At 45.6% G+C, this 16,090-nt stretch overlaps 1 protein-coding gene across 1 annotated transcript in view; it reads right to left on the bottom strand.

Moving 5' to 3' along the window:
- LOC141113515 (medium-chain acyl-CoA ligase ACSF2, mitochondrial-like) overlaps positions 1–13,677 on the bottom strand; it is a 66,010-nt gene extending 52,333 nt beyond the window's left edge. Inside the window, exon 1 of the mRNA XM_073606677.1 lies at positions 13,477–13,677. Within this exon, the coding sequence (XP_073462778.1) occupies positions 13,477–13,568 (92 nt within the window). The 5' untranslated portion in view covers positions 13,569–13,677. The remainder of the gene's footprint in view (positions 1–13,476) is intronic.
- Positions 13,678–16,090: the final 2,413 nt, after the last annotated feature.

Genomic DNA, 16,090 nt, shown 5'->3' with positions numbered 1-16,090 from the left:
AGTTAAAAATATATATATAGTTTGCGGAACTTGTCTGATTTTAGGATGCATAGGTTGATTTTTAAAAGGTTAGAATGTTTTGTATAACGGAAGTGTACCGCCTGTTCGCTTGTGACGCAATATGCTGAAAATTATATCTATGTACACTGTATGAGATGTATTGGGCACTCTTGACATGTAGACATTAGTCGGGTCAGGAGTGTCCATTCTTTTTGGCCAGAAAGATGGAATAAATCTCCCATACCAGAGTTCTTTGTCCAACAATGTCATTCACCGATATCCTGCCTTAAATCTGCTACTTTAATAGCGTCATTATCACAACGCGCTTATATCTCGCACATTTAAAAGGAATATACTGTAGGCAGACCTATGAGCTCAGTGTAATATTCTACAAGTAATGTGTGGACAAAAGAAAACAAAAAAAAAAAAAAAGAAGATACAAACAAGTCACAGACCTTTACCCTGAAATCTGCAAATTCTTCAGCATTCTCTCACACGGTCCCTACAGAGCTAAACAGAGCTGTGTGAACGGCCATAAAGTGGTTGTAAACCTCAGACATGAAATATGAACAAAGCATATCCCTCTATAGTGTGTACTTGTCTCAATCCGGAGCACCAGGTTGGAACTGATTTAAATCACAAGTAAAAAGGCTTTAATTTAACCACTTGCCGACCGCCGCACGCCGGTGTACGTCCAAACTTTGGCGGCGGATATCGTTGTTATGGCAGCAGCTAGCTGCCAAAACCCCGGTATCCCCGTTTTCGTGTGGCGGTCGGCTTTCAGATAAAAGTGGTCTCTGCGGTGGATTCCACACACAGATCCACGGTCCTGCTCAGTTAACGGGCAATCGCGGGTGCCCAGTGGACATCGCAGCCGCCGGGCACACGCACCGGGTCCCGAGCAACGCTGCGGGCGCGCGCCCCCTAGACGGCCGGGAAGCCCAGGACGTCATATGACAGCCACCCAGGATGGGGGATCCCATCTGCGGCCGTAATATGACTATACGTGGGTATTGAAGTGGTTAAATCAAAAAAAAAAAAAAAAACAGTTTTTTTTTTTTTTTTTAGAATCATTGACTTATATCCACCCTGAGCAAATTTCTTTCCTGCAACCACCCACTTTATTCTCTAGGGTCATATATAATGTTTGGGGATTCTAAGTAATGTTCTAGCAAAGAAAACAGCAGATTTTTTACATGCATGATGGAAATGTCTGAATTGGCCGGGGGGGGGGAAGGGGGGGGGTCAATGCTCTCCTTCACTCCCCAGATCTACTTTAGCTCCCTGTCTTATAGCAGACTCCAATAAATGTATTATTTATTTATATAGTGCCATCAATTTACGCAGCTCTTTACATCCTAAATACACTACATTACCAAAAGTATTGGGACGCCTGCCTTTACACGCACATGATGTTTAATGGCATCCCAGTCCGTAGGGTTCAATATTGAGTTGGCCCACCCTTTGCAGCTATAACAGTTTCAACTCTTCTGGGAAGGCCGTCCACAAGGTTTAGGAGTGTCTATGGGAATGTTTGACCATTCTTCCAGAAGCGCATTTGTGAGGTCAGGCACTGATGTTGGACGAGAAGACCTGGCTCGCAGTCTCCTCTCTAATTCATCCCAAAAAGTGTTCTAACAGGTTGAGGTCAGGATCCTATGTAAGTCAGTCAAGTTCCTCCACCCCAAACTCGCTCATCCATGTCTTTATGGACCTTGCTTTGTGCACTGGTGCGCAGTCATATTGTAACAGGAAGGGGCCATCCCCAAACTGGGAGTATAAAATTGTCCAAAATGTCTTGGTATGCTGACGCCTTGAAGAGTTCCCTTCACTGCAACTAATTATCTGCAGTGGGGAAAAGTAAAGTAACCAACCTGGCTTAAAGCGGACCTTCAGTCATTTTTTTCATCTTTCCATCTATTAAATCTTCTGCCCTTGTTGATGTTTTAACTTTGGATAGTAAAGCATTTATTTTTCTGCCAGTAAATACCTTATACAGCCCACTTCTTGTTTCTTGTCTGGTAAAAAGCCTAGGCGTATGACATCATGCACAGCTCTGTCTCTCTTATGAGAGTTTGCCAGGAAGGGACAGGGGATGAGCCATAAGAGGGCCAATGAGAGCTGCAGAGCTGGAGGTGTGCCTCTGTGTGTCTGTGTAAATCCAGGAAGTGAACAGACAGCAGCTTCAGCTGCCCACAGTTAAAATGGCTGCAGCCAGACTCAGTGGAGGGAAATTTCTGCAGCATATTTGACAAGTACAAAATCACAGTATATATAAAATAATATGCAAAGTGGTTGGAGGGAAGCTTCAGAATGGCAAAGATGTTTTTATTACAAATTATGTGAGCAGACTGCAGTTCCTCTATAAATCTTATGGAGTGCCTGGATCAGAACACTGGCTGAACAGAATTTCCTCTGCTGTACTTTTCCATTCATCTGGAGTTTATCTTTATTGATGTAATGCACAATCTTCCCTTTTCTCCAGAAGCCATTTGAGAACATAATATATTACATAATGCCATAAACAATAAAAATAAGCTTCTGTTTAACCTTGTTAATATTTCCCCCACTTGTCATCATGAGTTATTAATATTTATATTCCTCCAAGATACGTGGTTGCATTTAGAAGATACCTCATCAGAGTGTCAATAAATCACGGGAGGGAAGTTGGAGGACAGACAGATACACGGTACAAAGATCTGGCAAGTCCACAGGAGCTGCATTCTGAGTTGGCACCTTGATGGCTGGAGGTCCATGGGAAGATCACATATATTCAGCAATAGTGTTAAGTCTGATGAGTGGCAGACCCACTATACTGGCACAGAGCCCAATTTAGAGGCTTCAGTTAGGTTTCCAAGGTTGGAGTTGAGTTGCTGTAGTCTAAATTGAAAACAAATTAATCCTGCACTCTTCTAGGCTGCCCCAGCCTCGGTGTAGGCAGCTAATTGGTAAGCAAAAGGGTGCCATGTCTCTAGATCAATCATTCTCAACCAGGGTTCTATGGAATTCTAGGGTTTCTTTAAAGATTCCTTGAGCTGTGGCTGACTGATCCCCCCCCATTTGATGGTGCCTGCATAACTCCGGGTCCAAAGCCACTTTACACTGACCACCAATTGAGGGAACATTCTTCCCACTGACCACCAATGTATGGGACATTCCTTCCACCAACCACGAATGTAAGGGGCATCCTTCCTACTGACCACCAATGTATAGGACATTCTTTCCACTGACTACCAAAATAAGAGACATTCTCCCACTATCCACCAATGTAAGGAGCATTCTTCCCACTATCCACCAATGTAAGGAACATTCTTCCCACTGACCACCAATGTAAGGAGCATTCTTCCCACTGATCACCAATGTAAGGATCATTCTTCCCACTATCCACCAATGGAAGGAACATTCTTCCCACTGACCACCAATGTAAGGAGCATACTTCCCACTATCCACCAATGGAAGGAACATTCTTCCCACTGACCACCAATATAAGGAACATTCTTCCCACTGACCACCAATGGAAGGAACATTCTTCCCATTGACCACCAATATAAGGAACATTCTTTCCACTGACCACCAATATAAGGAACATTCTTCCCACTGACCACCAATGTAAGGAGCATTATTCCTATTGGCCACCAATGTAAGGGGTATTCCTCCCACTGACCACTAATATAAGGGGTATTCTTCAAATTGACCAAAGTAGAGTAGACAAGGTTTTTGGTCCATTTGATTTGCATTTGTTTGAGGCTGTATGTTCACATACTGATGTCTTCAATTCTTTTTTAATTATCTGTATAACTTCTTTATTTTATTAATGATCATTATCACCTGATGCACATATGACATTGTGTTTGTATGCTTTCTAGTACTGTCTTTGCCAGCAGAGGGAGAAGAGGATGTGTCCATGGTATGACTCGATCACTACAGCTGCTACCAGCCACACTAAAGGCTACTAATTGGCGAGTGCCAGTCTCTACCACTCTCTGAAATGCGATCCAGAGGGCGGTAGAGTAGCAGCTTCCAGGCATTCAGGAGGCAATACTTGGAACGCATGCATTCAAATGCAGTAGGTTAAACAGGCCCTTAGTTTTGAATACAACTGCATTAAAGTGTTACTAAACCCTCAACAGTAAAATTAGTCTGTATAAGCAGTAAAGAATGCTTGTTATACTCACTGTGGAACCTAAGGGGTTAATCCTCTGCATTGTGTAAAAAGGCCGTTTGATCCTGTTTTCGCTGATCCTCCCCTTCTTTCACTGTCCCCAATCCCATTCTCCTGATAGTACAGAACCTTGGGGGCGCTCTGTGCATGCTCAGTTTGGTGTGTATTGCTAGGAAGTATTTTTTTTTTTTGGGGGGGGGGCTGCATGTGATCAGCACAGGGCCAATCAGCACTGTCCAGACAAGTCAGGGGTCCTGCAGCCTCATAGGACAGTCAGAGTAAAATGAAAACTCCTCCTACAATCTTTAACCAGACACCGATAGAAGTCACAAGACTGCTATATACTGCTGATGGGAAAAGGTATTTAGCAGTTTATATTTACTAACATAATTGCATTTCCATGTTCTGTGTACTGTGGGAGACCAGATATAGTGAATGCAGGTCCTGGGTTTAGTAACACTGTAAATGTGTTTTTTCTATATGTCTGGAGTTCAGCTTTAAAGTGTACGTTACCCCAACATTTCATATTCCTGATACTTATCTGTGTTACCATGTACTAGTGTTAAAAAAAAAAAAAAATAAATAAATTCTCCTGTTCGCTTGGTATTGCTTCCTTTGTGTGAATTACTTGGTGATCCTGCCACTCCCCCTGCTTTCCTATTTTAAGCTTACCACGCTAGGCAAGAACGCACAACAATCCCAGCGTGGTCAGTTTTTTGGCTGTGTTGGAGGCACAGCCTGCCTGTCTTCCATTGCTGATTAAAATTATCGTGTTCGTTTAATCGATTTTTTTTTTTTTAATCGATTAATCAACTAATTTTGATTAATTATAATGCACATACAGATCCAACTACTTTTAGCTGATTTAGCACCGTTGTTATGCCAATGGCCAAAGCCGGACATAGCGGGGCATGGCTAGGACATAACACGTCATAAACTCTGCCTTACAGTGCCCATAATGCAGTCTCACCGTGCCCATAATCTCAGACTTATCGTGCCCATAATCACATCCTCACCGTGCCCATAATCGCAGCCTCACTGTAATCAGTGCCTGTGATTACACAGTCTGCAGGCAACTCCCGCTGTGTGTCTCGGAGCTGAGAGTGAAAACTTTGGCTGCGCTGTGAGAAAAGTCCCGCCCTCCTCCTAGATCAGCTCGTGTGATAGACGCAGTGTTCTGTCTATCACACGAGGTTCTGTCTATCACACGAGCTCCTCTAGGAGGAGGGCGGGACTTTTCTCACAGCGCAGCCAAAGGGAGAAGGAGGAGGGAGGAGGACTGCAGCCACAGCTTGGCCCAAAGCAGCCCCAGGGCAGGCAGCCTACCGATCAAAAAAAAATTAAGGATAAATCGAGGAATTAATCGTTAATTTCCATAGACTATATATTTAAAAAAAATATACACATACACACAGTGGGGGCGGAAAGTATTCAGACCTCTTACATTTTTCACTCTGTTATATTACAGCCGTTTGCTAAAATCATTTAAGTTCATTTTTTTCCTCATTAATGTACACACAGCACCCCATATTGACAGAAAAACACAGAATTGTTGACATTTTTGCAGATTTATTAAAAAAAAAAAAACTGAAATATCACATGGTCCTAAGTATTCAGACCCTTTGCTGTGACACTCATATATTTAACTCAGGTGCTGTCCATTTCTTCTGATCATCCTTGAGATGGTTCTACACCTTCATTTGAGTCCAGCTGTGTTTAATTATACTGATTGGACTTGATTAGGAAAGTCAAAGGAACTGCCTGAAGAGCTCAGAGACAGAATTGTGGCAAGGCACAGATCTGGACAAGGTTACAAAAAAAATTTCTGCTGCACTTAAGGTTCCTAAAAGCACAGTGGCCTCCATAATCCTTAAATGGAAGACGTTTGGGACGACCAGAACCCTTCCTAGAGCTGGCCATCCGGCCAAACTGAGCTATCGGGGGAGAAGAGCCTTGGCGAGAGAGGTAAAGAAGAACCCAAAGATCACTGTGGCTGAGCTCCAGAGATGCAGTCGGGAGATGGGAGAAAGTTGTAGAAAGTCAACCATCACTGCATCCCTCCACCAGTCGGGGCTTTATGGCAGAGTGGCCCGACGGAAGCCTCTCAGTGCAAGACACACGAAAGCCCGCATGGAGTTTGCTAAAAAAAAACCTGAAGTACTCCAAGATGGTGAGAAATATGATTCTCTTGTCTGATGAGACCAAGATAGAACTTGTTGGCCTTAATTCTAAGCGGTATGTGTGGAGAAAACCAGGCACTGCTCATCACCTATCCAATACAGTCCCAACAGTGAAGCATGGTGGTGGCAGCATCATGCTGTGGGGGTGTTTTTCAGCTGCAGGGACAGGACGACTAGTTGCAATCGATGGAAAGATGAATGTGGCCAAGTACAGGGATATCCTGGACGAAAACCTTCTCCAGAGTGCTCAGGACCTCACACTGGGCCGAAGGTTTACCTCCCAACAAGACAATGACCCTAAGCACACAGCTAAATAACGAAGGAGTGGCTTCACAACAACTCCGTGACTGTTCTTGAATGGCCCAGCCAGAGCCCTGACTTAAACCCAACTGAGCATCTCTGGAGAGACCTAAAAATGGCCGTCCACCAACGTATACCATCCAACCTGACAGAACTGGAGAGGATCTGCAAGGAGGAATGGCAGAGGATTCCCAAATCCAGGTGTGAAAAACTTTCCCAAAAAGACTCATGGCTGTATTAGATTAAGGGTGCCTTTGGCCAATCATGGCTCAGGGGGACTAAGTCCACGCCCCACACGGCGGCCCTGTGTAGTGTTGTTGGTGTGGACGGAGAGATAGCTTGATTTAGATTAAGCAGGCAGGTTATTCAGTCAGTGGCAGTGTATTTCAGAATATATATATATATATATATATATATATATATATATATATATATATCCGCCTGCAGTGTATTAGAAACGATACACTGCACAATGAACTGTAGATTATAGGCTACACTGGATACAGAATATACACACACTGAATTTATAGTCTATGCTAAATGCAATATATTATATATTGCATCCAGTGTAGCCTATATCTACAGTTCATTGTGTGGTGTACCGTTTCTAATACACATCCAATATAATATATATATATATATACATACATATACACACACACACAAAAGTGAGTACATTATATCTTTTTATGTGACAACACTGAAGAAATGACACTTTGCTACAATGTAAAGTAGTGAGTGTACAGCTTGTATAACAGTGTAAATTTGCTGTCCCCTCAAAATAACTCAACACACAGCCATTAATGTCTAAACCGCTGGCAACAAAAGTGAGTACACCCCTAAGTGAAAATCTCCAAATTGGGCCCAAAGTCTCAATATTTTGTGTGGCCACCATTATTTTCCAGCACTGCCTTAACCCTCTTGGGCATGGAGTTCACCAGAGCTTCACAGGTTGACACTGGAGTCCTCTTCCACCCCTCCATGACGACATCACAGAGCTGGTGGATGTTGGAGACCTTGCGCTCCTCCACCTTCCATTTGAGGATGCCCCACAGATGCTCAATAGGGTTTAGGTCTGGAGACATGCTTGGCCAGTCCATCACCTTTACCCTCAGCTTCTTTAGCAAGGCAGTGGTCAGCTTGGAGGTGTTTTTGGGGTCTTTATCATGTTGAAATACTTCCCTATGGCCAAGTCTCCGAAGGGAGGGGTTCATGCTCTGCTTCAGTATGTCACAGTACATGTTGGCATTCATGGTTCCCTCAATGAACTGTAGCTCCCCAATGCCGGCAGCACTCATGCAGCCCCAGACCATGAGACTCCCACCACCATGCTTGACTGTAGGCAAGACACACTTGTCTTTGTACTCCTCACCTGGTTGCCACCACACACGCTTGACACCATCTGAACCAAATACGTTTATCTTGGTCTCATCAGACCACAGGACATGGTTCCAGTAGTCCATGTCCTTAGTCTGCTTGTCTTCAGCAAACTGTTGGCAGGCTTTCTTGTGCATCATCTTTAGAAGAGGCTTCTTTCTGGGACGACAGCCAATTTGATGCAGTGTGAGGCGTATGGTCTGACCGCTGACAGGCTGACCCCCCACCCCTTTAACCTCTCTAGCAATGCTGGCAGAACTCATACATATATTTCCCAAAGACAACCTCTGGATATGACGCTGAGCATGTGCACTCAACCACTTTGGTCGACCATGGCGAGGCCTGTTCTGAGTGAAACCTGTCCTGTATGGTCTTGGCCACCATGCTGCAGCTCAGTTTCAGGGTCATACCAATCTTCTTATAGCCTAGGGCGCCAGTGATGGCGAACCTTGGCACTCCAGATGTTTTTAAACTACATTTCCCATGATGCTCAACTACACTGCAGAGTGCAAGAGCATCATGGGAAATGTAGTTCCAAAATATCTGGGGTGCCAAGGTTCGCCATCACTGGCCTAGGCCATCTTTATGTAGAGCAACAATTATTTTTTTCAGATCCTCAGAGAGTTCTTAGCCATGAGGTGCCATGTTGAACTTCCAGGGAAAGGGGGGGGGGATCCAGTCAATGGTAAAGTGACTTGTGCTCAAAATAACAAGTGTTGCTTTGTCTTAATTATAGCTTATTCCTCTTGGTAAACAATATTATTCAATGCAATCTTCTTATTCCAGTGTTCATTAGTGACAGTGCTTGATATTCGTGCTCTTACTGTGCAAACACTCACCGGATACTTTCACCCCTGCAGGGGTATTGCGCGGTCACAGTCTATGCCACTGTGCAGCAGTTCCTGGCAATCCCGGATCGTACTATAATTAAGACTATTCAAAGCAACATTGTTTTTTCTGATTAACACTTGTTATTTGGCAATAATAAACACGGGGAATGTATGGACGGGGCCGGGGGTTTTCCCTTTTTTTTTTTTTTTTTTTTTAGGCTTGTTTAATGTGTTGGTTTGTAGGTGGTGGGGGTGTCAATGAGGAATTGGATACACAGACCGATACGCACAAATATTGGGAATCTCATCAATCACAGGATATATTTGGTTGTCGAACATATGTCGGGGGAGGGAGGGGGTTAAGACAGGCAGCGGTTTTTTCATTCCCCCTTTTTTTTTTTTTTTTTTTTGGGAGGGGATAGGGTTAGTTGTAAGAGAACGATGTTACCAATTGGTCTCTTATTAATGTTTAATATGTTAATCCTGCGTAATTATTGTAAAATATGAAATTAAGGATGTTTAATTATGAATTGTGAAAAGTATAACAGAAAATAAAAAAATTTTGATTATAAAAAAAAAAAAAAAAAAAAAAAAAAAAACACTTGTTATTTGGAGCACAAATCACTTTACCATTGACTGGATTCCCCCCCCCCCCTTTCCCTTTCCCCCCGCCCCCCCTTCCTTTTTCCTTCCCACTCACCTTAGCACTTCAAATCAATGTATGGTATGAATACATGGGCATATTTTGACATAACAGCACCACATGGTAAACAGTGAGTTGCATAGGATCAGCCACTGTCTGAAGCAAAATTATATACACATCATTTTCTATTTTTATGCAAAATCACTTTTGATTGTTACTCCTTTTTTGGGATAAAGTTTTTCAAGAATTTTTTATCAACCAACATTTTCATACTTTCACTCACCTATCAGAGGTGACATTAATATGTTATCATAGTGTCATAACACTTTGCCATAAAACCAGAACAGAGCCGCACCCACACCTAATTTCTTCTCACACCTTTGACCTTGTCACATGACAACGGGGAGGGAAAATGGCTAATTGGGCCCAATTTGGACATTTTCACTTAGGGGTGTACTCACTTTTGTTGCCAACGGTTTAGACATTAATGGCTGTGTGTTGAGTTATTTTGAGGGGACAGCAAATTTACACTGTTATACAAGCTGTACACTCACTACTTTACATTGTAGCAAAGTGTCATTTCTTCAGTGCTGTCACATGAAAAGATAGAATAAAATATTTACAAAAATGTGAGGGCTGTACTCACTTATGTGAGATACTGTATATATACTCTGCATCCAGTGTAGTCTATATGTACAGTGCATTCCATGGTGTACTGTTTCTAATACACTTTAGGCGGTGTACTCAGTATCTAATACAGTGTCTACTACATTTCTGGTGGTGTACACAGTACACAATACAGTGCAGCCATAGTACAGTGGCTAATACAGTGTAGGCCATGTACACAGTATCTAATACAGCGTAGAGAGTTTCTACTACACTTCTGGTGGTGTACACAGTATCTAATACAGTGTAGTGTGGTGTTGCAAAACAAAATATACATTATGTCCGGAAGGCCACCAAGGAGAGGCAGATGCTTACAGGCCACTAAAGGAGGGCAAGCAGCCTCTGTGTCTACAGTCAACAGTGCTGGTCATGGACATGGTGCAACCTCTGCAGGTGGCCATGGGGGATGCTTGTCCTTTTTTTCTGCTGCTGGCCATGTTATTGAGCCAGAACATGCAGAAGAGTTGGTGGAGTGGATAACAAAGCCGTCCTCATCCTCCGTCACCCAGGCTCAGAGTAGTTTGCCTTCCAATGCAGTTGCCAAAGTGGCCTATTCCACCGGCTCCTTGTCCACAGTCACTCCTTCCGTAGCCCCACCATAATGCACGGAGGACTCCCCAGAACTATTTGACCACAGTGTCAGGTACATGCTGCTGGAGGATGCATAGCGGTTTGAAGGCTCCGATGTTGGTTCCCAGGTTGAAGAAGGGAGTAACGTGAGCCTAGAGAGAGGGGGTGCCCAAGAAGGACAAGAAACTGGCAGTCATGTTCCCCCAGCTGTAGCATACTGCCAAGTTTGCTCCAGTGACGAGGAGGGGGGTGATGATGAGGTCACCGACTCTACTTGGTTGCCTGACAGAAGAGAGGAGGAGGAGGAGGCGCAACTCCAAAGAGGCAGGATGTGCTCTAGGGGGCAGCTACCCTATTGTAACGCTCCGCAGGTGCAGGGCGCTGCTGACTCTCTGCTGGCTTTTAAAAGGTCCTTGGTGTGGGCCTTTTTCGACACGTGTGCAGCAGATCGCATCGTTGCTGTTTGCAACCTATGTCTGAAGCAGATCAAGCATGGCCAGAACAGCAGCCACTTGGGCACCACCACATGCTTGACCAGACATATGACAACCTGCCATGCAGTCCGTTGGCAACAGCACTTGAAAGACCCTCATCAAAGAAAAAGGCGGACTTCTCCTTGCTCCTCATCTGGGATCTCCAATCCCACTATACCTCCAGTCCTCTCAAAAACCTGCACTGAGAGGAATGAAGGTATAGCAATAGGTGTCCCAAGTACTTGCAGCCAATCTGCTAGCAGTCAAATTTCCCTACTCCAGTTGCTGAACCGTAAAAAGAAATTCGGTCCCACATCCACATGCTCAGCGTCTGAATGCTAGCTTGGCCAAATTGCTAGCACTGCAACTACTGTCTTTTCAGCTGGTATACTCTGCCCCCTTTTCATGAATTTGTGGAATGTGCGGTACCTCAGTGGCAGGTTCCAAAATGCCATTTCTTTTCAGAGAAGGCCATTCTGGCTCTCTACCAACATGTGGAAGCCAATGTTTTGGCCTCATTGGACAGGGTGGTCAGCAGTAAGGTGCACATTACCACTGACTCCAGCAGGCATGGGCTGGGACGTTACCTTTCCTTCACGGCGCACTGGGTAACTCTGCAGGCAGCTGGGAAGGATGCAGGACAGGGTTCAGTATTGTTGGAGCTTGTTCCGCCACCACTCCTCCAAAATGCTAGTGGTGATTCTGCCACAGCTCTCTCCTCCACCCCCTCCGCTTCTTCCTCTATCTTCTGCAGATTTGTCCTCTGAACCAGCGGAGCTCCGTAAGCATTCAAGGGGCTACACAAGCACTCAGGCAAAAATATGCCATGCGGTGCTTGAGTTTGTCTGCTTAGAAGACAGGAGCCACACTGGGGCCAGTGCTCGGCTGACTGACATTCAAAGGGAATGCAACCTGCCCACCAACCGCCTCATTTGTGACATTCCCACCAGGTGGAACTCAACGTCGGCAATGCTGCAGCGGCTGCACATGCAGCAGAGGGCCATCAATGAGTACCTGTGCGAGTACGGCACCAGGACAGGGTCAGTGGAGCCTGGCTTTTTTTCGCCGCGCCACTGGCTACTGATCAAGGATTCATGCACTGTCCTGTCACCATTTAAGGAGGCCACTAAGATGGTGAGCAGCGACAATGCATGCATCAGTGACACCGTCCCTCTAGTCTTCCTGTTGGAGCACACGCTTTGTGGAATAATGGACAGGGCACTTGAGGCAGAACAGCGGGAGGAAGAGGAGGACTTCCTTACCTCCTCAAGGCCCCCTTTATGAAGACTTATGAGGCACTCAACTCTAAGATCTATGGGGCCTTCTAACTTCCATGGGTCACTCAAACATCTTTGGGACCTTCTAACCAACATGGGGTGCTCTAACCTCCATTGGTCGTTCTAACCGCCATGGCTCGTTCTAACCGCCATGGCTCGTTCTAACCGCCATGGCTCGTTCTAACCTCCATGGCTCGTTCTAACCTCCATGGCTCGTTCTAACCTCCATGGCTCGTTCTAACCTCCATGGCTCGTTCTAACCTCCATGGCTCGTTCTAACCTCCATGGCTCGTTCTAACCTCCATGGCTCGTTCTAACCGCCATGGGTCGTTCTAACCGCCATGGGTCGTTCTAACCATGGGTCGTTCTAACCTCCATTGGTCGTTCTAACCGCCATGGGTCATTCTAACCTCCATGGGTCACTCTAACCTCCATGGGTCACTCTAACCTCCATGGGTCACTCTAACCTCCATGGGTCACTCTAACCTCCATGGGTCACTCTAACCTCCATGGGTCACTCTAACCTCCATGGGTCACTCTAACATCTATGGGACCCTCTAACCAACAAGGGATGCTCTAAGCTCCATGGTTCGTTCAAATCTATATAGCACTCTAACCCCTATGGGTCGCTCCAAGATCTGTGAGGCACTCGAACCTCCATGGGGCCCCTCTAACCTCCACTGGGCGCTCTAAAATCTATAAGGTGCTTTAAGATCTATGGGGCCCTCTAACCTCCGCAGGGTGCTCTAAGATCTGTGGGGCGCTCCACTCTAACCTCTTGGGGGGGACCAATATGCAGCCCTCAGCCTGCCTTTGGCCGGAGAACCAGCCATTCCTAGCAGCTGTTCTCACTTTCTGCACAACACATTTCTGATTCTACAAATATCCCCCCAGTGTGTAAGAAGACATAAAGTTGGAGGTTGGTGTGCAGTCCTCAGCAATACCCCATGCCTGTTATTGCACACAGTATATAATAGATCAGCATGTTGCCTACTTACCTGCCCTGGTGCATGCCCCGAGACCACACCCTCTGCACCCCCGCACTCAGCGCCCTCCGAGCCAGTAGCATCATCCTCCCCGATCTTGCCATCAGAGCCCCGCACAGCCACCGCAATAAGTCCGGACGACGGAAACTCCCGAAAGCGGCTGCTGGTACTTTGAATTAAGCCACGCCCTCCTGGCCCAAGTCCCCGCCCCGCAGGAGGCGCCCACTGGAACACAGCACCATTCCACCCAGCGTCCCGTGTCTGACTCGATTTGCCTATCTCCGCCCACACGCCATATATGGTTGGGTGGAGGGGGTCAGAGAGGGAGCGTCTGAAAAGTTTTGTCGGCACTTTTGAGCGCAGATGTTCGGTGCCAACATGGGAATTCATTATAGAAAGTTCCTCTGCAAATGCCAATTACATAATATACAACCAGGATTACCAAACATGGAAGAAGGTAAACATGGGGTGACCTGATATCACCTGTGCAACGCCAACCAGTTCACGAGAACATGTGTGCTGGGGGCATTTAGGGGTTAAAATAAAAAGTGGCACCCAATGCCCTCTGAAAAGCGATCAAAAGCTGGTTGCTCTTCAGAGGGTGATACCAGTGTAAACGCACCCTAAAGCAAGGTTCACATCATAGACGTGCGCACAGGGCGTGCCTGGGCACACTCTAATCACCCCATGTGCATTAACATTAACCAGGGGCTGCACCAGGTGGGTGGTTGGGGGTTCCAGTGGCCAGTGTAAATGCCCCCAATATATTAAAGACTAGGCTGCACTTTAGGAACACGTTACACCCGTATTTAGGGTGTACATAGTGCGCTCCTCATCTACTGCCTCCCACCAGCAGAGCTCCCTCCCTGTGACAGCAGGTGGCGTTCATATGTGTTTGAACTTTGGGGTGCACTGCCGCCTGCGCGCACTTATGGTTCAAATATGGGCATGCAGATGAATGTTTAACCACTTGTGGACTGCCCACCATACATTTACTGCAGCAAGGCGGCCACACAGTGCCAGTTTATGTACCTACAGGACCGTCTTTAACGCGGGGCAAAAGGGGCAGCTGCCCCGGGTCCACTCATTGTTGTGGGGCCCAGAGCAGTTCCCTCTTGAGCCCGCAAATAGTTGATAAGTGAATTTGGGAGGGCCCAAGAAAATATTTGCCCAGGGTCCAATCAATATTAAATATGGCCCTGCAGATACCTAGTATGCGATTTGACATTTCTGGGTCACATGTAGGACGACAATCTGTCTATGTAAACAAGGCAGATTGCCGTTCTGTCAGCAGGGAAGCCATTGATCCTGTGTTCCTGCTAAGCAGGGACACGCATTGAAATGGATCAGACTAATCGTCTGGTGAGTATCTGTCCCTGTCCTAATTTAGGCCTTTGTAATCTGATGCATGCACCATGAAGAACCACACACTGAGATTGTGTTCAGATACATGATACTTCTTTATTCTTCCTGGTTACATGGGGTTTTATATATGTGAGCGACTTGTGCTATGTGGGAGTACATCGCTAGCACAGCGTTATCTAGATTCTAGTAGCTTCCGATTGGTCATGTCCATATCAGGTGAACTTCCTCCAGAACCTGGATGCCATGTCTCAGGTGTAGTCCTGGACGGGGGCGCCATCTTGGTTATGCATTCTTCATTTGATGGGAGGGGATGCTGCTAGCGGCCATTTTGAGCAAGGAATTAATAAGGCACTTTTTGTATACAGGCAGTCCCCGGGTTACAAACAAGATAGGGTCTGTAGGGTTGTTCTTAAGTTGAATTTGTTTGTAAGTTGGAACAGGTACATTTTTTTAAGTGTAGCTTCAGCCCAAACAATAATTTTTACGTTTTTTGGATAGCATAGGGAAGGGTCAACACCACTGTAACCCTGTTCAGAAGATTTCACCTAATTTCTGGACCTATGAAAATTGGATTTTGAAAATTTTGGGTTGTTGAGGAAACAGGGTTTGGTGATAAAGCTCCAGTAGAGACCCCTTTTTCCCATGATAACTCTATTGCCCCGTACACACGGTCGGACATTGATCGGACATTCCGACAACAAAATCCTAGGATTTTTTTCCGACTGATGTTGGCTCAAACTTGTCTTGCATACACACGGTCACACGAAGTTGTCGGAAAATCTGATCATTCTGAACGCAGTGACGTAAAACACGTACGTCGGGACTATAAACGGGGCAGTAGCCAATAGCTTTCATCTCTTTATTTATTCTGAGCATGCGTGGCACTTTGTGCGTCGGATTCGTGTACACACGATCGGAAATTACGACAACGGATTTTGTTGTCGGAAAATTTTATAGCAAGCTCTCAAACTTTGTGTGACGGAAAATCCGATGGAAAATGTGTGATGGAGCCTACACACGGTCGGAATTTCCGACAACAAGGTCCTATCACACATTTTCCGTCGGAAAATCCAACCGTGTGTACGGGGCATTACAAGAGTGAATTTCCCTTCCTAGGGGTAGATTTCCTCTCACTTCCTGTTGTCGCTCTCCGTTTGTAAGTAGGAGTCGTTTGTAAGTCGGCTGTTTGTAACTAGGGGACCGCCTGTACACAAAAATATAGACTTTGTTAGTATAAAAGCTAGAAATAGAAAATGGGCAT

Source organism: Aquarana catesbeiana, linkage group LG12, assembly GCF_042186555.1.
Source record: "Aquarana catesbeiana isolate 2022-GZ linkage group LG12, ASM4218655v1, whole genome shotgun sequence".
Taxonomy (NCBI): Eukaryota; Metazoa; Chordata; class Amphibia; order Anura; family Ranidae; genus Aquarana; species Aquarana catesbeiana.
Note: the sequence above shows the minus strand (reverse complement) of the source record. Positions and strands in the feature narration are given on the sequence as shown.